Source organism: Sceloporus occidentalis, unplaced genomic scaffold, assembly GCF_023333645.1.
Source record: "Sceloporus occidentalis isolate IW3139 unplaced genomic scaffold, rSceOcc1.0.p SCAF_8, whole genome shotgun sequence".
In the NCBI taxonomy this organism is placed as follows: domain Eukaryota; kingdom Metazoa; phylum Chordata; class Lepidosauria; order Squamata; family Phrynosomatidae; genus Sceloporus; species Sceloporus occidentalis.
Window position 1 is genome coordinate 11,558,382 of NW_028316988.1, and position 21,927 is coordinate 11,580,308.

A 21,927-nucleotide genomic window follows, 5' to 3' on the forward strand; every position below is an offset into this window, starting at 1 on the left:
TCATTGAAATACCATACCTCCAAAGTGACTCAAAGCAGCTATATTTTGGCCTGTCTGTAACAGGCCTTGGTTTTCTTTTTGATAAAGCCCAATTTCCACTTTCTTTCTTTCCATCCATCCATCCATCCATCCATCTTTCTTAGAAGGCTGGTGCAGAGCATGGATGCCTATGCTTTTGTCTGCCTTGCATTTGACCCCAATACGTCTTGCCTCCCCATCCCCATGTGCAAATGTGGTTCCATGGGTGCAGTTATGGGGTTGCAGAGTGTGTAGTTGGTACTGGGTGACAGTTCTGGGGGATGCCACCCTGTGCGCTGGTGGGTTGCCTTCTGGGTCTGGCTGCTCTGCTGTTTAAGAGGCAAAAAGAGTTGCTTGCTTTTGCTGTCTGGCTAGCAGCTTCACCAAACCTCAAAAAGGCTGTTGAAGTGGAGCATTAAAAAACGATCCGTACCAGGTGTCAAGTATAGTAGGAGCACCACTGTGCAGAGCTTTAGGGGTGGAGGAAGGAAGTATCTCACATGCCCTCCGGCCTTGAGGAGGACCAGCAATCCTGGCACCTGTCCCTTCTTTTTCTCTGCCTGAACCCTCCTTTTCCCTACCCACTTGCCTGTTCGCTTTCTGCGGCCACAGCCCCATTTGGTCCAAAGGGATGCCCCCTCCGGCCAGATGGCCTTTGTGCCAGCTCTGCCCGGCAGGAGAGGGAACAGAGAGCCAATATACCATTGGCGAAATCCAGGTCAGGAGCCGCAGGAGGAGAAAAAGAAATAGGGGACGGGGTTGCCATGGAAACGCCGCACATCCGCATCCTCTATCCATCCTTCATGGAAGAGCGATGGGAGAAATGGAGGAATAGCAGGCCAGGAAAGTAGCCAAAGCCCAGATTGCACTTCCCAAGCCCTGAAAATACAAGGGACCCTCTCCCTCCCTCTTTGGGCAAAAGCCCCAGAGGCTTGTGGCTGGTCCTCTGGTCACTCTCTTAAGAATAATTTGGGTGTCTTTCTGCATCGGGGATGATGGCTTCTCTCCCTGCGCCGAATTATGCATCCTCAGAAGAGAGACCTCTGAGGACTCATAAACCATCCCTTTTCTCTCTGGGCTCTGCAAGAATGAAATGGTGCCAGTTTTAATTTAGGTAAAAGCAAACAACTCCGCTGTCACAATTTTGGGGTGCCTTGGGGGTTTCTTGGCATGTTGTGGCACTGATGGGCGAAGGCTGTGTGTGTGCATATGTGTGTGTATGTGTCTTTTGGGGAGGGCTTGTGTTGAAAGTCAGGAATGGAGGGTTGGGCATGATGGGTGCATGGCAAAGTGTGCATGATGCGTGGCGTTGGTGTGGAAAGATGCATGCGCAGTCACTGTGACCAGCGACCGAAAAGGTCTCTCTGTGTGAGTGATTCGGTTCCTGCATTGGGCTTAGGCTCCATGACCCTTGGGGTTCAACTCAGTAAGCTAGGCAGCGAGTAACATTGGAGTAGTGGGGGGTGTTTGTTCCTTTTCCAAAGCCGTGTTTTGCTCCCAGTTTACTCATAGTTCTCATTGTGGCATCTCAAGTATTGGAAGCCAGCACAGAGTTGTGATATGAGCCTTCCTTGGACCAGGGTTCAAATCCTCTTTTAGCCATGGACCAAGTCCCACTCTCTCAGCCTCAGAGGAAGGCAGCGGCAGCAAAGTTCCTCTGAACAAACCTTGCCACGAAAACTCCGCAATAGGTTTGGCGTTAAGTCAGAGACGGATTTATGGATTTCCAGCCCCCAGATTCCTTTTTGGGACTTAGCATCTCTCAGAATAAGTCCAGAGCATGAATGTTTCACCTCTCCTCCCCTTTGCTTGCAATCTGAATTAATTGTGTTTGAGAGCACTTCTGCATCCGCACGGTCTAGCGTCTCTGCACCCGGTCTCCTGTTTTCAGTGCAAAACAATAGTATTATAATAACGATGTTGATTTATTTCTTGCCTCTCTCCATGGATTGAGGTGGGGAACAAGGCTCCAAGGCTGAGAGGAAAGGGAGGGTGCGTTTGTAGTAGGTGGGTTTAGGAAAGGCAGCATGTGCCCCTTCCTTCCTTTCTTTCCTGCTGAGTCCAATGAGTGGGTTTTGCAGCAATTGAAGAAAGCTGAGGGAAAAGGAGGAAAGTGGGAGGAAGAGAGAGAAACAGCGGAGAAAGTGGGAAGGTAGAGGGATAATTGGGGCTTCCCTGCTCTGTAAGCCCCCCAAATAAAGCTCCCCAAAAGGGAGGATGGCTGCCCATCTTCTTCCTTTCCCAGGATCCACGTTTTTTAATTCCTTGCCTGAGAAAGATTATTTTTGGCCGCTTTTTGGGTCCCTTCTTCCCATTTTCCCCAGAGACTTTTTTTGCAGGAGTGTTTTTGTTGCTGAATGCATGCTTGGCCTGTTTCCTATCTCTCTCTCTCTCTATATATATATATACACACCTATATCTTATTTTGGGAAAAAGGTAACACAAAACAATTATATATATATATATAAAAATAAAACCCCGAACGTTGATACCAATAAATGCGAGAATAAATGCGGACGGAAACCCGGTCTGTGTTTTCTGACGCCGCCGTTCCTGAAAAGCGTCCGTCCGCTGGTTCCTCACGGCACAAAGATGAAAGACGAAGTCTATACATAGAAATATCATATATATATTATATAAATATAATATAATATATATATATATATATATATAAAAATGAGAAGAAAAATATTTCCTTTGAATAAATATATTAAAATATAACTCGAATGTACAGCCTCCGTTTTGTTTCTGGGGTTCATGGGCAAAGATGGCGGGAGGGATGCAGTTAATCATGGTTAATTAGTTAACTATAATTAAATAAAAATAAATATAGTTAAATTAATATAACTAATAAGTGTAATGAAATCAATTATAATTAAATGACATAATTTACTATAATTATAATTAAATGCAATAATTAATTATAATTAATTATTGTTATAATTGATTATAATTAATTATAATTATAATTAATTGAAAAAATTAATTATATTTATTCCAGAGTTATTAATTTGGAAAGGAAAATGAATAAAGCAATAATAAAAAATGCTGCAGAGGCCTCTCCTGGCCTCAGAATACAATCCTGGACAGGGATGTAGCCAGGATTTTGGGAAGGGGGGGGGTCCAGACTAAGTGCCACCATTATAATGGGGCTTGGGTGCAGCGGCACGGCAGCACACACCATTCATTTTATCTAACGGAAGGGGGGGTCGGACTCCAAGACCCCCCCCCCCTTGGCTACGTCCCTGTCCTGGAGCTGCACTTGGGGAACTGAGTCTTGGACTGCAACTCCCAGAATCCCCCACCAAAGTCCAAGATTACTATCCAACTAGTGACTCAGGGAAGCTCCTCTTCCTCTGGAAGCTGTGGAAGGGGATTTTTGAGGTTTCGGGCTGAGAAAGGGCTCTTCCAATGATGGCACTCTGCACATGCTTAGAGGCACTCTGGTTCCAGTCCATGGGAACTGGCCCCCAATTTCTGCTCTGTTTCCCTCCCCCGATCCATTCTGGCGCCTCTCTTAAGTCCATAAAGAAAGAACGTGTCCTATTCATCAATTATTATTATTATTGTTGTTGTTGTTCGGCCAACAGTCCCCTTCCCTTTAAGAGCCTGCCCCTTTAAGAGCGCGCTCTCCAAATGCCTGCCCCCCCTTTGGCTGGGCCGCGTGACTCCAAACGGTGCCGTGATTGGATAGTTCGTTTTTCCTCCCTTCTCCACTGGGGCACTTTGATTGGTCAGTTTTTCGCACATTCCCATTGGGCGAGAAAACAGCTGCAGGGACCAGGGCGTGCCAAACCAGGTGGATTCTGGAGATCCGATTGGACAATCCGACGCCGGAACCTCTCAGCGCGCGCTGCCATTGGTCCGTCGGCCTTAGCGGGGCGCGGCTGTTGCGGGGCGCGCGCTTTGCGTCGTTCTTTCCCTCAGGCGGCGGCCATGGCGGCGGGAGGAGGCTTAGACCGTGTCCCGGATGTCGACATCGACCCTGACGGCGTCTTCAAATACGTCCTGATTCGCGTCACGCCGGAGGGGGCGGGGCCTTCCAAAGACGTCGTGCGCGGATACGCTTGGGCCGAGTATCACGGTGAGCCAATCAGGCGCGGAGTGGGCGGGGCCAGATGAAGTAATTCTACGTGGGGCGGGGCTTATCCCAAGGTTTGGGGTGGAGCCAGAAATGGGCGGGGTCTAGAAAAAAGCGAGTGGGCGGGGCTTAGGGGTTGTGAGTAAATAGAAAAGTTGCTTTTTGGAGTAAAGTTGCCAACTTTTCTTGCAAGGAACTCTGGGAGTTGCCAAATAAGTAACTTCTCCAGTTGGTCCCTCTCTCAGGGAATTCTGGGTGTTGCAGTCAAAAGAAAGGAACTTCCAAAATGGCCCCTGTCTCAGGGGATTCTGGGAGTTGTAGTCAAGAAAGGCACTTGCCTAAGCGCCTCTGTTCCAGGGGATTCTGGGGGTTCCAGCCAAAAAGAAGGAGCAGCTTCCCCAAGTGCCCCTTGTCTGAGGGGATTCTGGGGGCTGTAGTCACGCACCCTTCCCTCACAAAGCCTTTGGAAGGCCAGGGCCCTCTGAGGCGGATGGAGGGCGAAGGGTGAGACACCGAAGGCCTTCCCTCTCACCGCCTCCTCCTCCTCCTCCTTCTTCCCCAAAAGCCGACATCTTTGAGCGTGTGGCAGAGGAGCTGGAGAGGATGGGCCTGCGCTGCCGGTGCCTGGGAGGCGGACGCATCGACCACCAGAGTGGCGCCAAGAAGATCCGCGTCTACGGCTACTCCGTGGTAAGAAGCGCAGCGCAGGGAGCGCCTCCGCCTCCCTGTCCCATGGCCCATGCCCGTCCTGGGGGCAGCCAGGGCTCCTGCTGCGCTTGCTCTTCTTGGGGGCTGCTGCCACTATCTCCGTCCCGCGAGGCTGAGCAGGACCCCAACCCTGGCCTCTCTCTCCTGGCCCAGCCCTCCAGCCCCTGAGCCCCGGAGTCCTCAGGGGCCTCTGTCGATCTGACTGTCTTTTTGGTGTGTCTTTTGGCAGGGTTTCGGCCGAGCCAAACACTCCGTTTCCACAGAGAAGCTGAAGGCCGCTTTCCCGGACTACCAGGTCAGCTGGTCCGACGAAGGCTACTGACCGCCGGCCTGGAGAGGAAGAGCAGCAGGAGGAAGTCTCCCCACCGGACCGGACCGGGCTGCAGCCCTGGACACCCTGAGACTGGACAGCGGGGCTTGGTTCCCATTTGGGAAGGGCAGTGGGGCAGAGGAGGGTGCCTCTCGGTCCTTGCTCTGGAGAAATAAACCCGCCTCTGGCACCGATTCTGGCGCTGAGTGAGTCGTCTGTCCAGGCAAAGTCACGGTTGGGGCACACGGCTACGTTTCCCTTCTGGAAGACTGGATCTGAGAAACAATAAGGGCTCTTGGGGGAAGGAAGGGGCCAGAAAGCACCAGGTGGCTGTGGGCGCAGGCAGCAGCGGAGGAGCTCTTTGGGGAAATAAAGTCATTGCACCCCAAATAGGAATCCTTTCCCTCTTCAATGAAGCTTCGTTCCAATCCCCAATTTCTAACACTACAGAGAAGGAGACGCTCCAAAGCGAGAACCGCTGCTGTCCATTTCTATCCACAATTCCTTTAACCACGGATTCAAGTATCCACAGCTTGGCAATATCATATATATTGCATATATTCCACTTTATATGATGGACACTATTTTCCTATGCCATTGTATCTAATGGGACCTGAGGAGCCACAGCAGATGCCCAGGACCCCCGCTGCCTCTGCTGCTTCGACCTTCCTTGGGTCGCTTGCCTTGCCCCTTTCCTTGGGAACCCTGAGTTGTCTCAGAGGATGCCTTCCTCTGGGGCTGAGAGAGAGTCACCCAGCGGGGGCTTCCATGACCAAGTTGGGATCCTAATCTTGGTCATCTAGAGTCCTAATCCAACAACCAGTCCATTCCACTGGTTCCCATTGGAACTGATGCTGAAGGACTATTTTTGTCCGTTCACAGGGGAGTTATATATATGTATGCAATGTATAAAAGTGTCCTAAAGTTAGCAGCCTGAAAATGCAGTTAGCCCCGGCTTTAGAAACAGTGTTGTGTCTCCATCAATTGTGGGCTGGATCTGGACTTAGTTGTGCTTAGAGTTGACCCACGGAGGACAATGGGAGTCACAAACCTTCTCTCTCATTTGGGTTCAATGGATGGCAGTTTAAACCCCTGGTTCCTCATTTTTCCAGCCCTTTCCTTTTGTTTGCTTTCCTGGCACTCTGCAGGCCCCAGGAGCAGAAAGTTGGCCCCTGGAGCTGCCACAGTTGCCCACCTGGTCTGCTCTTGCATGCCCTTCGGGTGTCAGCTCACTCACAATTGCGGTGAAATGGTGCACTTTTCCAACCGGAAAGTACTTGAAAGCAAAAGAGGCTTCTCTCCTCCGGTGTTGCTCTCAAGGAGACCCAGCAGATCTCCCTCTGGACTAATGGTGCAAGAAGGCAGCAAAGGAAGGCTCCAGAAGGTGGGGAGGGACACCTTTTTTGGGGGGCTGTCTCCTCCTTAGAGAAGGCATGGGGCTCCTTCCAGTTGGACGGAGAGTCTGTGCTCAGCCTGGGGTTTGGTTGCAGCCGGCTGAAAGGCCAGGGTCTGCCCCCGGTTTGAGGTTTATGGCTTGATGGCACTTGGTCCAGGGTCCAAGGCCAAGATTGTCTGGGAAAGGCAAGGCTGGATTTTGTGGACTTGGGAGCAAAAGACACACAGGAGCCCAGAAAAAGAAAACATGTTTTATAGTTTGCTTCAGTCTCATTTCTTGACAAGTATTGAAATAAACACTTGATTGCAAAACCCACAAAAGTAACCAAGAGATTGTGTTGGATTTGGAAAAGAGGGTGCCGAGTTCGGTTCTTGTTCAACAACAGGATGGCAGGGACAAACTGTATTCGTTTGCTTCCTTTTAAAACGCTTTACACAAATGTAAACATTTCAGTAAATAAATAAATAGGACAATCCCAACAACATAACATCCTGTAACAGCATTTCCCAATGTGGTGCCTTCCAGGTGTGCGACTTTGGTGTGTGGTGTGCTGCCTGGCTTTTGCCTTCAATGGTCCACATCTACCATGGGCATCTCTTTTGCAATGCAGACTGTGTGTGTGTCTTTGTGCTGTCTATGTGGCATCCACTCCAGCGACTGATGCCCCACGGTGCATCTGAACAGCCCCTTGCCCCGAAGGAGGGCAGCCGTCCTGGGCTGGAGTTTTGCCTCCCAGTTGCAGGTGATAAGGGAGGTTGAAGTCCAGGCCCAGCGTCACTTGGAGGAACCTGCCTCCCTTCTTCCCCTCCACCTTCTGCAAGAGCAGAGTCCCTTTGCGCTCAATGGGTCTTCCTCACTCCCAGGATGTCAGGGTCTTGGCGGCTGATGCTCTGGATGCTCCTTTTGGGGGAACTCACCGGTGAGTTGGATTTATTTCTCTTCTAAAGCTTGCAAACTGTTGTATAATGAAAAGTCAGCTTTTATACATTTGTTGTTCAAGGTTGAAATATGTTTTTGTGGGTGACTTTTTGCATAGCTCTGTTGTTCCTCCCACTTTTCAACCTCAAATCCTGGTTTGAATCCTGGTTCATCCCTAAGGCTCACTGGGAGGCACTGGGTCAGGCGCTGTCTCTCAATCCAGGACTGTTGGGAAAATTAAGGGAAATTGCCACAGATATCAGATGAACATGATGCCGGTGGACAGTCCGCATGATCTCTTCGTTTTGGTTTCTTTCTTTCTCTCTCCCAGCTGGGCCCCAATTTTCCATCCAGGCGGTCTTCCTCAACCGATGCAGGACCCCCACCCAAAATGTGTGCAACTTCGTCTGCGATTGCTGGGATTGTTCAGATGAAAACCAGTGCGGTGAGTCCTCCCTCTCCTTCTCCTTGTTGGCGAATTGACTGAAGACATGCATCCACACTGGAGAAATAACCCGTTTTGGCACTGCTTTTCAGCATCCTGGCTCAAGGCTATGGAATTCTGGGAGTTGGAGTTTGTTGTGGGCCCAGAGCAGAGCAGAGCTTAAGGAAGGAAGGCCCCACAACATACCCCAACTCCCAGAATTCCATAGCCTTGAGCCAGGATGCTGAAAAGCGGAGCCAAACCAGGTCTAAATGAGCAAGTTTCTCTTCTCTGATGGCTGCAGTTCATGCACCAAAGTTGTAAACTGGGACATGTCCAAAATGTCCAAAACGGGATACGATTGAGGGGAAGATTCCTATACAGTGAGCCCTCTTTATCTATGGATTATTTTTAATCCATGTATTCAAGCCTCTATGGCTTGAGAATATTAAAAAAAAAAGGTATACATTCCAAATAGCAGACCTTGATTTCCCATTTTGTATTGGAGACACCTTTTTCCTTTTGCATTATGTTTCATGGGACTTGAGCATCCATGGATTTTGTTATCCACGGGGGATCCTGGAACCAAACCCCAGCGGATACCAAGAGCCCACTGTTCTGTTTTTAATGGCTCCTTTCTCACAGGCTGCCTCCCCGTTCCCTGGTCAAACTGTTTCAGGCTCTGACCACTGACCGCCGGACATACCGGCCTCTTCCTCGGTTTCCCCTTAGGTTACCAAAAGGAGTCGGTGGCTCTGGGGATGCCCTTCACCTGCGACTTTGAAGGCAGCACCTGCGGCTGGGAAGACGTGAGCACCACGAATTTCCGATGGGGTCCAGCCAGGGCCAGCATCTCCAACTGGGGCACGGACCCCCCCTTTGACCACACGCTGGGCACCGATTTGGGTAAACGGTTTTCCTTGGCGCGGTGGGTTGACGACGCTGAACATCACAGACATGGGCCAAAACTAAAGCTTTTAGAGTTACCTTTTCCTCGTTTTTACAAGAAGTACAGCTTTTGCTTTATTAAAATCAAACCAAGGTTGTCGTCTTTAAGGGTGGATGGTAGGTAGACTTCCAGAACTACAGAAGAAGTGTAACACGGGGCTTCTGTTCTCTGCACCTCTCTTCTTTCCCCCTTTCCATGTATCCACTGGTCGCTTATGTGACCCCAATTATTATTTATTTTGTTATTATAATGTTATTGACTTGCTATACATTAACATTGTTGTTAATTTCCTTCCAATTGTCCCCAACTCATGGCTGCTGTGGATGAGACATCTCCATCTGCCCTCCACTGCTCTGCTTAGGTCCTGTACTTTCTTGGCTTGTAGCCCTACATTAGCATTATTTTAATGTTAAATGTTTCATGTTATGATTGCTTGGCTGAGGATAGGGCTCCAAAGGGGTAGATCTTTAAAATCTTGTACAGTTTGCAATGGCTTCTTAATCCATTTGGGTGCTCATAATTGCTTTGCTCTGTTTTTCTGACCTACCCAACCCCTGGCTTCCCTGCAGGATGGTACATGACCACCACAAAGCAGGAGGTCAAGCCGTCCGCAGTGGCCCGCCTGAGGTCCCCCGCCATGAGGGAAGCCGCCGCAACCTGCGAGATCCACGCTTGGTATCACCTGTGGGGACCAGGTAGGCACATGGCTGGAGAGACAGAGGAAAACAGGCAACAGTTGGAAGGGTGAACACTTCCATACTGAAGCCTCCTCTCAAACGCAGGACTCAACGAGAGCCACCATCCCACGCTGACGCTGGAGCTGAGCAACGAGAATTACACCACGACGCTCTGGCGCAACCCTCTGAGTAGCATTTCCCCCTGGAGGGAGATGGTGGCCTATGCGGGCCGGATCCGGGGGACATTTCAGGTACCTGGCCGTAACAGGCTTGGCCCCTCTCTTTCTGTAGCCTCCCCTTTCATAGCTTGGGCTCCCACCCTTCTCAGGGCATCAAGGAGACTGGTTCATCTTTGGGGCTGTCTCAGCTCAGTGCCTTTGAGGAGGGAATTTAAGCTGGACCATGTAACACGGCCGTGGCAGGGACTTGGAAATGCCACCCTTTTTTGCCCTAGAGCCTTAGACAGCTCTGGCGCAGACCAAAAGTAGTTCCCTGTGAAGGAGCCTCTCTCTGTTTTGGGCTCTCAGGTTGTGCCTCTTATTCCCAAGGGGCACCTGGAGGCATGCTAATCCACTGTAGGATATGCATTCTGTAAGCTGTAGCTCCCAAAGTTAGACTTCCTAAGTCCTGTATGGATTTCTCATCAGTTCTAGGATCAATTCTAAAGAGCTCTTTGAGAGAGGAGCTGTCCCCAGGCCCTGCTTCATTGGGGGAGGTTGAAACGGAGGCTAGATGCCCATTTTTAGGGGTGCTTTAGTGGCATTGGAAGGAGCTTGGAGTAGGCTGACTTCAGGCATTCTTTCCGTCTCCGTTAAAAGCGTTCTTAGTAGCAGCACTTTTGTGAAACCTCTTTCCGTGAGCTTGCAAACTGAAACTCTGGGGAGCCTAGATGGGAAAGTGGGGCCTCTGGAGACTCAGCTGTCACTCTGCTGTCCCTCTGCAGGTCACTTTCTCCGTAACGCAGGACTATTCCAGACCAGCGCAAGTGGCGCTTGACGACGTGGAGTTCAGGAACTGCGGCCTCCCCAGTAAGAACACACATATAATGGATGCTGTCCATTGAATCTCCCCTCCTCCTTTTCAACCCACTCCTTCTCTTTCCTCTCCTCCCCAAAAGCCCTGAGTTCAGGTCCTACCAGTTGTGGCCCAGATGAATTCCAGTGTAGTAACAGTGGCGCATGCATCGCTGCGGACCGGCGTTGTGACGGAACTGAGGACTGCCAAGACGGCGACGATGAAGACCCAGACCATTGCAGTGAGAGTTTTTCCAGTCTTATTGACTCTTTTCCCTGACTGTTTGCACAGCTTTGGGAGAAGTGGTTTTTTTGGGACTACAGCTCCAAGACCCCCTGCAGCTGGCTGGGGGATTCTGGGAGCTGTAGTCCAAATCCAACACTTCTCCCTTACCTCTGTTTGCCCTTAGAAGGGACATCTCTGCTTGATGGCTCCTTTCCCTTCCTGCAGCCTCCTTCAGCGTCTGTCGCTTTGAGGGCGGCTGGTGTGGATGGGCCACAGTGGCTGACCGGACCTTCTTGTGGGTCAGGAACTTCAGCCTCCAGGCTGACCAGTCGTCGGCTGAACGGCCGACCCGAGACCACAGCACCAACAGCCCGGCAGGTGGGTCTGGACCGATGGGGGAGGCTATGGGACCTTTTTCGGGTTTGTCCCAGTCGCTGGAATTCATTTCCGATTACGGGATTTCTCCCTCTTTGCCCAGGGATTAATGCCAAGGGGCCTGTGAGCATGTGCAGAGTACTTTCCTGTTCTCTGCTGCTTACACAGAGCTAATTGTCTATTAGTAGTGATTAGAGGGCTTTTGGAAAATGGGTCTGGAAGATGCCTCTTCTCAGAAATTTAGAGCAACGGTTGTCACACTTTAGGCTTCCTGCCTTTTTGGACTTCAGTTCCCAGAATTCCCAGCCTGTCTCTTGGGAACTTCAGGGTCAGGTTTGGACCCTGAATTTCTCTCTCTGTGTATCTTGAGTTGCATTTTACAACTCAGCACTTGGGTCCCCTGTCCAGTCAAGACAGAATGTTCTCCTCTCTTCTGGAGAGATAAGAGCCTTCCAACCGACCAAGAGATAACAAAAAGGTCTGCGGAGTGGGCTGAAGGTTCAAGACATTGTAAACATTAATTTCAGCATTGGACAAGACTTTGTGTGTGGGGGGGATAGCATCTGGGTGGGAGACCAGTTCACAGCCTGCCTTCACTCCTTTGTATTGATTCATATAATTAATTATATTTTCACAAAGATTGTTGTTCCAGGAGTGACTACTAACATCTCTCCCCCACCGTCCCAAGCAAGGGACCCTCTAAAACAGAATTGGGTGACTGTCAGAGGCCAGGGACCACACTTGGCCTTGTAAAAGACCGCAAATTTGGTCACCAAATGCTCCCCAAACTCCCGGCAGGGGACCCGGGGGACATCATTTTCATGTTTTTGGCTCCCTCCAAGCCAAAAAGTAGCATCCAAAAATCCTGTTCTTTTCCTTCTCTTTTCCCAAAAGAGCTTCTCCTGAGCCTAAAATGTCCAGAGGGTGATGGAAATGGGCCTCAGAGGGTGGTGCCCCCTCTCAGTTTGGATGCCTTTAAACAGAGGTTGGATTGGCATCTCTCAGGAGTGCTTTTACTGTGTATTCCTGCATGGCAGACTGGACTAGCTGGCCTTTGGGACCCCTTCCAGATATTTGGAAGTCCTTCTTCTGCTCCTCTGGGTGTCCTCTGGTCAAGCCTCTCATGTGCCAATGTCCCCTTTGACCCTTTCTAGGCTACTTTGTCTATGTCCACAACCAACACCCGGGTCTCCAAGGGGGGAGTGCATGGCTGGCCAGCCCAATCTTGACCGTGAACAACACCACGCTGTGCCACGTGAGTTCTCTGGCTCTTGCCTTCCCACCCACATTGTTTGGTGCGCTGAATCATCCCCAAGTTGGGAAACTGAGGAACTTCTTGAGTTGGGAAATTCTGATTGGTGCAGTATCACAGAGTCTGCAACATTAACTTTGGGGGACTACAACTCCCAGAATCCCTTCCCCTAGCCAGCATGGCTGCAGATTCTGTAACTCGTTGGACAAACGATGTGCAAGCTTTACAGTTTCAGCGTATTGACGGTCCCTTTCAAATTTTGGGGCTACACTGCAATAATGTAGATGGACAAAAATGGGGAGCGTTTTTTGTGGAGGTCTGAGAAAGGAGGCTTCAGGGGCCCAGCCTTGCCCAGCCCTGGGGCCTCAGGTCCTCCCTTCCTGCATCCTGAGCCCCATCCTTTTGACCCTCTTCCTGGCCTTCCTTCCAGCTGGTTTTCTACCTCCACCTTCATGGCTCCAACGCCAACATCCTCAACATTTACTACCGGACGGAGAAAGCGATGGAGCTTGTCCGGACTCGCTCTGGGGACTTGGGCGACTACTGGTTCCGGGAGAAAGTGGATTTCCAGGTGGAAGAGAATTTCCAGGTGAGCAAGGAGGGGATCTAGGGTCCCAGAGGAAAGCAAGGCAAGGCAGAGGCGGGAGAGACAGTGGGGAAGACAGAGTCAGGGTCTGCTTGGATTTGGGTCCTGCTTGCGGATGGCGATCCCAAGTCTGGTGGCAAAAACATCCCCTAAAATGTGCTGCTTACACCAGGAGTGAGGACTGTATGGCCCTCCAGATGTTGCCGGACTCCAACCCCCATCACTCCTCACTCTCCTGGATGATGATGTCTCACCTCAATTGTGCTTATTTTAACTAATTTTAATCTGTGTTTTTACTGTAGTTGTTTTTTGCTCAATGTAAGGGGATATGGGATTACGTAGAGTTAGTTATATATGTGTTATGCATGTTATTGATGTATTCTTGAAGTGTTTGTGTGCTGTAACCTGAGAGAGGCAGGATATAAATAAATCTTTATTGATGATGATGATGATGATGATGATGATGATGATGAGAGATTCCACCTAAACATTGGGAAGAACTTCTTGACTGTAAGAACTGTTTGACAATGGAATGGATTGCCTTGGAGGTTGAGGGACTCTCCAACTCTGGAGGTCTTTAAATGGAGGTTGGAGAGGCATCTCTTGAGAGTGCTTTAACGGTGTTTACCTGGATGGGCAAGAGATTTGATGACCCCTTGGGGTCTCTTCCATGATCCTATGAGTTCCAGTCCAACAACATCTGGATGAGCATCTGGAAGGCCTCTTAAACCAAGAGCGGGGGCCCTTCTTTGGCCTTATGGGACGCTCACTGGGCAAGGTGGCTACCCATGCCCTGACTTAACTCTGCCTGGTATGAAGCACCTTGGCATAGAGCTACCCACCGTCCGTTGCCCTGCTGACCCTGAGGCTTCTTGGTACCCCCAGATTGTCATCGAAGGCCTGGTTGGAACGGAGCAGAAAGGGAGCATCGCTTTGGACGACCTCATTTTGTCTCCCGGTTGCATGGAGCAAAGCAGTGAGTATCACAGACAGAAAGGAGAGAAGTTTCAAACCTGGCCTCTGCAATCAGGATCCTCCTTGCTTTTTGGTTCCTTTTCAGGTAACCTTTCTGTCCCGCTGGAGCCAGGACCGGGCAGTTCCTGTGGCCCAGACCAGTTTCCCTGCAGAAATGGCACGCTGTGTATTGGGGCCGAACTGGTCTGTGACTTCAAGGCCGACTGCGAGGATGGCTCCGATGAATGGGAGTGTGGTAAGTGAGGCTGGGACACCAGCACAGACCCACGGATGAGACACTTGCCGAATTAAAGAGGGACGCTGGGGTGACCGGTCAAGGGGTGGCAGGGGATGATGGGGGCAAAAACTAGGGGTCACTGAGCTTTTCTGTTCACTCTTCTCGTGACTCATTACTTGGACTTAGCTGTGGTTCCTTAGATGGGAGGAACGGTGTCCAAATCCTTGGTATTTCCTGGGCCTTTTATTGGATTCATTTATAAAATAATTGTTATAAAATTTATAAAGTCACTTTTTGCCCTCCTTTAAAGATAAAACCCTCTTTTTACAGCATGCAGTTTAAACAAATAAGTAAAAACCATAACAATGCAAAGATTGGTTCTCTTTGCTGCCAGCTGCTGACAAGGTTTTCTGTGTCTCTCTCCCGGAGGAATGGTTTCTGCCAATGGCTCCGGAGGATGGATGGACCTCAGCGTGGGGCGGCTGCAGTGGACAGTCCGAAACCCCAGCGGCCAAATAAATGCCACAGGTGAGAGAGACAAGGAGGGCAGAGATGTGTGTCTATCTGTGGGTATGTACGTATATATATGTAGGGCGTAATTGCTGCATTTAGGATGAGGCCTTGTAGGCTTAAGGAGGGGTTATATTTCTGGATGGAATTGCAGCTGAGAGAGGAATGGGTGTTATGGTGAGAATTAAGGCTGTGTGTATGTGATGCTTGGAGATGACCACTGTCCTGGCACCATGCCCTGTTTAGAAACCAAGAAGGCAAAGTCCAAATTGACAGCAGAGCTTGCAGAGGTCACTTCATAAACAGTTGCCGAAAATCACCCCCATCCAGTGCTTTTAAATTTGCCAAATATCCCTATAGTAGGACGTTGGCACTGCTGCCACTTTGGGTGTAGATGGAGGAAAAATATGCTTATTCAGTAAACTTTCCACTTCCTCCTTGTGGTCATTTTGGTTGTGGGCAGCAGCAGCAGCACCATGGACTTTGTTGCCCTCTCTGGTCTGATCTGTGTTTCTCTGCCTCCTTTCCCTTTGCAGGCCACGCTCTTGGGCTCTCTGAAGGCCCTGGGCAGATGCTGTCCGTGGCCCGAGCCGCCACGCCAGTCTTGGGTCCCTCTGGTCTGTCCTGCACTCTGGAAATGGACTTCACCACCGGCCCTCAAGGTACCTGCTTCTCTAGTCCAGCTGCTGACCGCTGGACTTGTTGTCCCTTATGACCTTCCTGGCCCATGTCCCATTAAAGCAGGGGAAGGCAATAGCAGGGGAAGTTTTTTTGGGGGCAGACATATGGGTAACCCCATGTTAAAATATCCCCCTCTTTCCCCAGGGTTCTTGGCACTTGCCATCGCAGATGAGAGCTTGGGGACCCGCCGCTGGGTTTGGGCTGCCCTGGGGAATGGCACCGCGATGTGGGAACAGGCACGGGTGCCTCTCGGTGCCAGAGCCCGGCCCTTCCAGGTAGGGTCCGCTTGCCATACAGTGCAGGAGCCAAAACTTTGGCCTTTGACAAATCCTGCTCCTTGACGTCTGTGTATTGGTTGCTTTTCTGCCCACAGCAAGGCTCCCAAAGCAACCAGTAGAACCTATTCCTTTAAAAGTTTATTTTGAAAGCTAGAGGCCACAGTGAGTAGTGCAGTTTTAGACACCTGCCGAGAGGTAGGATGGAGGAAATTTGCAGCCCTCCTACCTCCAACCGCCGAGGGTCCCCTTCCAACCTGATCTGTTCCTCTTTCCTCTCAGATTGAACTGATGGGGTCAGAAGATCTCCAAGGATCCGGGGATCCCTCGCTCCTTGCTGTGAGCAACCTGGCCTTTGTGAACTGTGATGCCAGCGCTGTCCTTGCAAACTCCTCAGGTACGGTGGTTGAGCCTCTCCTGTCCAAAGCCAAGAGACATCCCATCGCATGGATTTGGGTTATTACATAGTCCAGCTTCAAGGAGCAAAAAAAGAGAGTTTGCATAACTCTCTGACACCATTGTTGTTCACCAACAACTCTCTCTCTTTCTCCCTTCTTTCTCTCTCCGTCTCTGCTTCCCTTCTCTCCTTCACAGGGTTGTCTTGCAACTTTGAGAAAGGCTGGTGCAACTGGTTTGTGGAACAGAGTGACGGCTTTGAATGGGAGCTTAGTGCCAACCCCGGCTGCGGCACGGACCACACCACCGGCTCAGGTACCCCAGACACCTGGCCCCACATCCGACCTTTCGATGTCGGGCAAAATCTGTACTTTGACTTTGGTCTAAAGGCCAAACCTTTCTCCTCCTTTCTCTTCTTAATTTTGTTGAAGAGCTGTAGTATCATACTGCGGTGCTTCGTAGGTTGTGCGATGTGCGGGAACAGCAGGGTCCTTTGCAAGAGCCCCAGCTATTATTATAATTATTATTACTACTACTACTATTATATTTATCTATATCCTGCCCTTCTCCTAAGGCTGGGACTCAGGGCGGCTTACGACGTTAAAAAAACACCAAACAGTTAAAAACATACAAAGGCGGGTTACACACCGCCATTTAGTACGTAATGAATATGGTGCTTCCGCACCCCCCTAACCCTAGTACGTATTCTGTACGTACAATATGGCGGCGGCCGTTCCACACGGCCGCTGCCATATTTACGTATCGGACGCTGTGCGTCCGCACGTGTCGCGGCGTCTATGATGTCGCGAGTCCGCCCCTGGCGCCTCGCGACATCATAGAGGTGCCGCTTAAAGAAGCTCCATTTTGGAGTTTCTTTTTTGGTCCGTGCGGGAGCCGCGCGGTGTGGCTGCTGCGGCTCCTGCACAGAGCAAGCGGCAGCGGCGGCAGACCGCCGCAAAGCGGCGGTCTGTAACCCGCCAAAAATAGTATATTAAAACAGTGGAGGGGAGGTGTCTTCCCCAGTTCTCCCAGGAGATACCCAGGACACACAAATATAATTCCCCCCATCCTTTCCCTAAAAAATACAGGTACCTTCCTCTGTGCGAACCCTTCTGCTCCTGGAGTCCAAGGCTTGAGCGCGCGCCTCATCTCTTCCCCGCAGACGTCCGCGGCAGATTTCTCATGCTTTTCCTTCTGGTACCGCATGGAGGGACCCCAGATCGGTAAGGCGCATTTTTCAAAACTGGAGGGAAAATTCCAGCCTTCTCAGGGAGGGAAGAGCTGACCTGCAAGGCACTTTCAAGGGAGACACATGCCTTTGGACCATTAGATGCCTTCTGCTTTTTGCTGGGGCTTACTAAGGGCACCAGTCTAGACCATTGAGTCAGCTGGGTTCCTCCCAGTTAGCCAGCTTCCTTCTTGTCCTGTCTATGCAGTTACTTACTGATTTTGATAAGAACCTCTGCTGCATCGTGAGAAACTCCAGCATCTCCTTGCTATGAAAGCATAACTCATCTGAGTGATGTGATTCTGTGGTGGATGCACCCCTTTGCCTCCCTATATTCCCATCCCATTTTGGGATGGCTCTCAAAACGGCTTGCAGCTGAAACTCCACATCTACAGGGAAAACGTCTGTCTTTTTGCCTGTCCATCTGCCTATTGCCTTTTCAGGAACCCTCAGCCTCCTGGTGAAATACGCTGGGGATCCAGAGCGGGTCATTTGGAGCAGGACCAGGAGCCATGGCGCAGTTTGGCACCGGGCCTTCTCCACCGTCTCCCACCGGCCGGGCCAGAAATTCCAGGTGAGCAGGGATTATTTTAATTGGTTTTATTGTTATGATATTTTTATTATAGTATAGGCCCAGGAAAGCATAAGCTGACATTCCCCCAAACGTCCTCCGCAGCTGATCTTTGAGGCCCTTCGGGATGGCTTCCTGGGGTCCATGGCGCTGGATGATTTCGCCGTGATCGCTGGTGTCTGCGAGGCACAAAAGAGTTGCTCCTTCGAGATGGACGACTGTGGCTTTTCGGCCGGGGAACGCCAAGCGTGGGTGCGGCAGAAGGCAGCAGGAGGGCAGGGACCCCCGACAGACCACACTTTGGGCTTGCCAGAAGGTAAGCTAGACTTCTTGTTTTCTCACACTGAATTTAGTGCTCTGTAAGGATGGGGCGGTGGAAATGCCCCCAGCATCCGGAGGTTGGGGAAGTGACTTGGGGGGAATTATGGCTCCTTCTAGGACATTATATGCTCCTCAACACCAGTGAGAGCGCCCTGCCACCCAGGCAAGCGGTCATCTTGCGTTCCCAAGCGTTCCCACCTCTCCGCCGCATCCACTGTATAACATTTTGGTACCACCTGAAGAGCAGCCGTCCAGGTAAGATGCCTTGCCCTGTTGTTTCTCTCCCTTGTTGATGGGAAGCGAAGGGTTTGCCTTGCTTTTAGATGTTATGGTGTGTGTTTTACAAAATACAGCAGACCCAAGTATCTAGCCCTTGAGACTTCCCAGTAGGTTTCCATTGCTTAGGGGAGATTTGAAACCTGGTCTCCCTAATGTGACTCCCAAGATTAAATGTATAGTCCTGTAGGATCTATTTCAGAGGGCAGATTCTTGTATTCAAAGTCTTTCCCTAGGATTTTTGAGGGCTGACATCAAAGACGGAGGCAAGCACAAGGAGTCACTGAGTGTAAACCTGGTCCCAGGGGAAGCCTGGCATTATGGCAACTTCAGTGTTCGGGTTGAAGATGAATGGCAGGTGAGCAGAGTTTCATTTGCAAGCGGAGGCTGCTGCAGAGGCCACTAGGCTGGCGTTTGGGCTCCCTTGTCAAATATGTGTCTTCCCATGTTCAGAGGTGTTCTTTTCCAAGGCAGAGCTTTTTGTAATTAGAAAAAAGATGCTGGGAATCAATCACTCAATCATATCAATGCAGTATGGGCAAGGCAGGCAGAATAACTTAGTCTAGCATTTCATGCGGATGGATTTTGACCAAATTGGTGAAGAGTAAGATTCTTTTCAGTTTGGATCATGAGAGCCTTGCATAGAATTACTTTTTCCTCCCTGCCTTCTTTATTTCTATGGGTCAGTGACCAGTAATTGAAGTGTTTTTGGGCTTTACCCGCCTTGAGGTGGATCTGGGATCTCCCTGGGGTCAGTCCACCTGTCCCCAAACATATGCTTTTGTGTCTTCCTTGGGCAGATGACCTTTGAGGTGGAAGGTTTTGGTGGAGGGCCCTCCTCTTACCTTGCCCTCGATGACCTTCACGTTAAAGAAGGAGGCTGCTCTGGAGCAGGTAATGGCAGGATGACCTCTGGCGCACATGATGGATTGTGGCATGCTTGGCCTTTGTGTGTGTAGGAAGGGGTCAGCCCCAACCCCTCCTGTACAGTTGAAGACCAGTAGCCAATGTGGTGTTTCTATGGTCCAGGCTCTTGTGACTTCGAACTGGGCACCTGCGGCTGGAGCAAGCCCCCCGGAGACTGGTACAGCTGGGACTGGAAGGAAGGGGCCACCCCATCCCAGTCCCCGTCCCCAAGGATAGATCACACCTTTGGGACAAAAGCAGGTGAGGCCAGCAAAATAGCAAATATATATCTAGGTGGACTCCAGTGTAGTGCAGAAGATGCTAATGGGAGTTGTAGTCCAACATTTGGAGGGTCTAAAGACTCTTCATCCCAAGTGGCTAAGGTTTAGGACAGTTTTCCTGACCCATCTTTGGTTTGCTAGGGGTTAGCCCTTGGTAACTGCCAGCAACTCGATTGTACCTCTAACCACCTGAGTTGCAAAGGAGCAGAATTTCCTTACAATGGTTCTGCAAGCCTGTCTTAATGAGCTTGTCGATGTGTATTGCTGAGCTTGGAGAGTGGCATAAACACCCAGCTAAGCTACTTAAGAGCTTTGTTGCGATGTTAATTGATGTGTAAAAGGTGCTAAGGCCTTGAGAGGGTCTTACTCCACTCCTCCTCTACCTGTTTGCTGGCCTTCTCTCTCCAGGTCACTATGCCTATGTAGACGTTGCCATGCTGGGCATGGGGAGGAGCGTGGCCCGCCTGGCCAGTGAGCCCCTTGCCCCGGCCACCAACTCCTGCCTCCGCTTCCATTACCACATGGACTTCCTGGGACAGAGCTGTGAGTGACCGGCAGCAGACTGCCTTTGCTTTGAGGGTTCCTTTCCATTTCAGAACAGTCCATTGGAGCTAAAGGGAGTAGGTTCAAAAATCCCAGTGTATTTGTTAACTTGCAACTCTTTACTACTAGTAACTGTCCTGGGAGAGGGAGAGTTGAGCCTTTCGGTGGCAACATGGGAGCCTTGCTTCCCAAACAAGAATCATCCCCCACCATGAAATGTTCCCCCAAGTCCCCAAATGTCTAGCCTTGCAGTAACTAGTGCCTTTCTGTGGAACAGCAACCTTCATCAGGCTGTGCATCCATTCAGCTGTACATCCTCTCCAGGGAAGTGTTTTAAGAAAGACACCCCTCAAGGTCTGCTTTTAATTTGGATCAAACAGGAGCTTCCCAAGGCCTGGCTCCAGGGATTCAGGAGCACTGAGTAGCAGACTTCTCTCTTGCGTTTATGGCTGAGAGGTCTAAGAATTGGCCTTTCCTCCCTTTCTCTCCTTTGGCAGCTCAAGCGGAGCTCAGGGTGAAGGTCTCCAGCCTGGAAGGGGAGCGAACGCTGTGGAGTGCTGCTGGGCACCAGAGCCAGGCTTGGCTGAACCAAACCCTCCACGTCTCCAGTCTCACTGAGTTCCAGGTACCCCCTCAAAAGAGGTACCAGCTCTTCCCCTATTTGACTTGGGGAACCCTCTAGAAAAGGATCATACTTTTAGTCTCTGAAAATAATCTCACTTGTCTTTGCCAAGAGCAAATGCTCTCCAAATGAGTGTACATTGTCCGCTCTGCCTCAAACTTCATCAAGCCCAATTGATCCCACACGGTAGTAGTTACATATGCATTGAATCTATCCCTCCTCACCTGACAGCTATGCCTTCTTTCCCCTAGATTGTCCTGGAAGCCACAAGCGGAGCGTGGCCAAACTCAGAGACCATTGCTGTGGACGATGTCTCATACGCTACTGGGCCTAGCTGTGGCAAGACAGAAGGGAGCCAAGAGACAGGTGAGTCCTGATCCTGGCTGCCCACATCCTCCACACTGTCTGGCTTGGGTTCAGCTACTCACAGCGGACACTTCTCTTCCTTTCTTGTGTCCAGGTGGTTCTGGCGAGGGCTCAAGGGCAGGGATGGTGGCTGGCATTGTCTGCTCCGTCCTTCTGGCCCTCCTGGCAGCTGGAGCAGCTGTCTATTGCCTGAAAAGGTGGAGAACGCCGGGGGAGAGGATGCCCATGGAGCGCACCAGCGTCCAGGGATTTGACAACGTTGCATTTAGAGACGTAAGGAGGGCAGCTGGTTTCGACTTGGGTTCTGGGAGCAACATATCTGTTCCCAGCATGTATCTGTGGCTGCCTATTTGCACAACTCCAAGGCCAGTTAGAACAAGGGTGGGATGGATATATAAAACGAATCATAAAATCCCCCAATAAATTTCTCTCTTGCTTTACCAGGACAGAGTCATCATCCCACCGATGCCCACGGATGGAGAAGCAGAATAGATCTGCAGTATGAAGACAAAGAAGGGGATGACATGGGGACATTCTGGGCAGGTGACCCTTCAAAGGTTCTCTGTCTGCCTTTTGTGTTTTGGGGGAAATCTCCATCCTCTGTATGGCAGGTCAGTGCAGTGGTCAGTAAAGTCCTTTTGCTAGTTTCTCAAGTGAGTGAGTCTCTTTCCTTGTTTGGGGTGGCAAGATTGCCTTCCAAGCTTCAGCCTCTTTTTTTAGCAGCTGGAATTCCAGAACTGCTCTGTAGCTCCTTTGAAACTAACTGTGTAGTAGACCCATAGAATCAGCTATTTGTCGACACATAGGTAACTCCCCACTGATGTAA

The 21,927-nt window shown here is 50.5% G+C and overlaps 2 protein-coding genes across 4 annotated transcripts; both read left to right on the forward strand.

The window, feature by feature from the left end:
• The first annotated feature begins 3,916 nt into the window (after positions 1 to 3,916).
• LOC149307900 (14 kDa phosphohistidine phosphatase-like) lies at positions 3,917 to 5,311 on the forward strand. The gene is made up of 3 exons (XM_089534626.1): positions 3,917 to 4,102; positions 4,665 to 4,789; positions 5,037 to 5,311. Exons 1-3 carry the CDS (start codon positions 3,955 to 3,957, stop codon positions 5,127 to 5,129), a joined length of 366 nt encoding a protein of 121 aa, XP_089390752.1. The 5' UTR covers positions 3,917 to 3,954; the 3' UTR covers positions 5,130 to 5,311.
• Positions 5,312 to 5,407: 96 nt separating this feature from the next.
• Positions 5,408 to 21,753, forward strand: MAMDC4 (MAM domain containing 4). Of its 3 annotated transcripts, XM_089534624.1 has the most exons (29): positions 5,408 to 7,432; positions 7,763 to 7,876; positions 8,588 to 8,761; positions 9,374 to 9,499; positions 9,587 to 9,732; positions 10,425 to 10,509; positions 10,599 to 10,736; positions 10,946 to 11,098; positions 12,250 to 12,350; positions 12,778 to 12,936; positions 13,819 to 13,909; positions 13,994 to 14,143; positions 14,555 to 14,653; positions 15,172 to 15,297; positions 15,461 to 15,591; positions 15,874 to 15,988; positions 16,186 to 16,302; positions 17,076 to 17,210; positions 17,659 to 17,789; positions 17,892 to 18,102; positions 18,225 to 18,362; positions 18,620 to 18,741; positions 19,184 to 19,277; positions 19,413 to 19,550; positions 19,979 to 20,113; positions 20,611 to 20,738; positions 20,987 to 21,101; positions 21,196 to 21,374; positions 21,546 to 21,753. In XM_089534624.1, the coding sequence occupies exons 1-29, from the start codon at positions 7,378 to 7,380 to the stop codon at positions 21,591 to 21,593; spliced, it is 3,654 nt and encodes a 1,217-aa protein (XP_089390750.1). In that variant the 5' UTR covers positions 5,408 to 7,377; the 3' UTR covers positions 21,594 to 21,753. The 3 variants fall into 3 exon arrangements, 2 of the variants coding, with proteins under 2 accessions (XP_089390750.1, XP_089390751.1); XM_089534625.1 differs by lacking the exon at positions 21,546 to 21,753 and having other exon boundaries at positions 20,611 to 20,755; positions 21,196 to 21,369; XR_016282086.1 differs by lacking the exons at positions 20,987 to 21,101; positions 21,196 to 21,374; positions 21,546 to 21,753 and having other exon boundaries at positions 19,979 to 20,190; positions 20,611 to 20,688.
• Positions 21,754 to 21,927: the final 174 nt, after the last annotated feature.

Bases quoted from the DNA above. Each gene is read 5' to 3' on its own strand.
- LOC149307900 (XM_089534626.1), top strand. From the start codon at position 3,955: ATGGCGGCGGGAGGAGGCTTAGACCGTGTCCCGGATGTCGACATCGAC. The intron at 4,103-4,664 runs GTGAGCCAATCA...CTTCCCCAAAAG, and splicing joins CGCTTGGGCCGAGTATCACG to CCGACATCTTTGAGCGTGTG. The intron at 4,790-5,036 runs GTAAGAAGCGCA...GTCTTTTGGCAG, and splicing joins GCGTCTACGGCTACTCCGTG to GGTTTCGGCCGAGCCAAACA.
- MAMDC4 (XM_089534624.1), top strand. From the start codon at position 7,378: ATGTCAGGGTCTTGGCGGCTGATGCTCTGGATGCTCCTTTTGGGGGAA. The intron at 20,114-20,610 runs GTGAGTGACCGG...CTCCTTTGGCAG, and splicing joins GGACTTCCTGGGACAGAGCT to CTCAAGCGGAGCTCAGGGTG. The intron at 21,375-21,545 runs GTAAGGAGGGCA...TTGCTTTACCAG, and splicing joins ACAACGTTGCATTTAGAGAC to GACAGAGTCATCATCCCACC.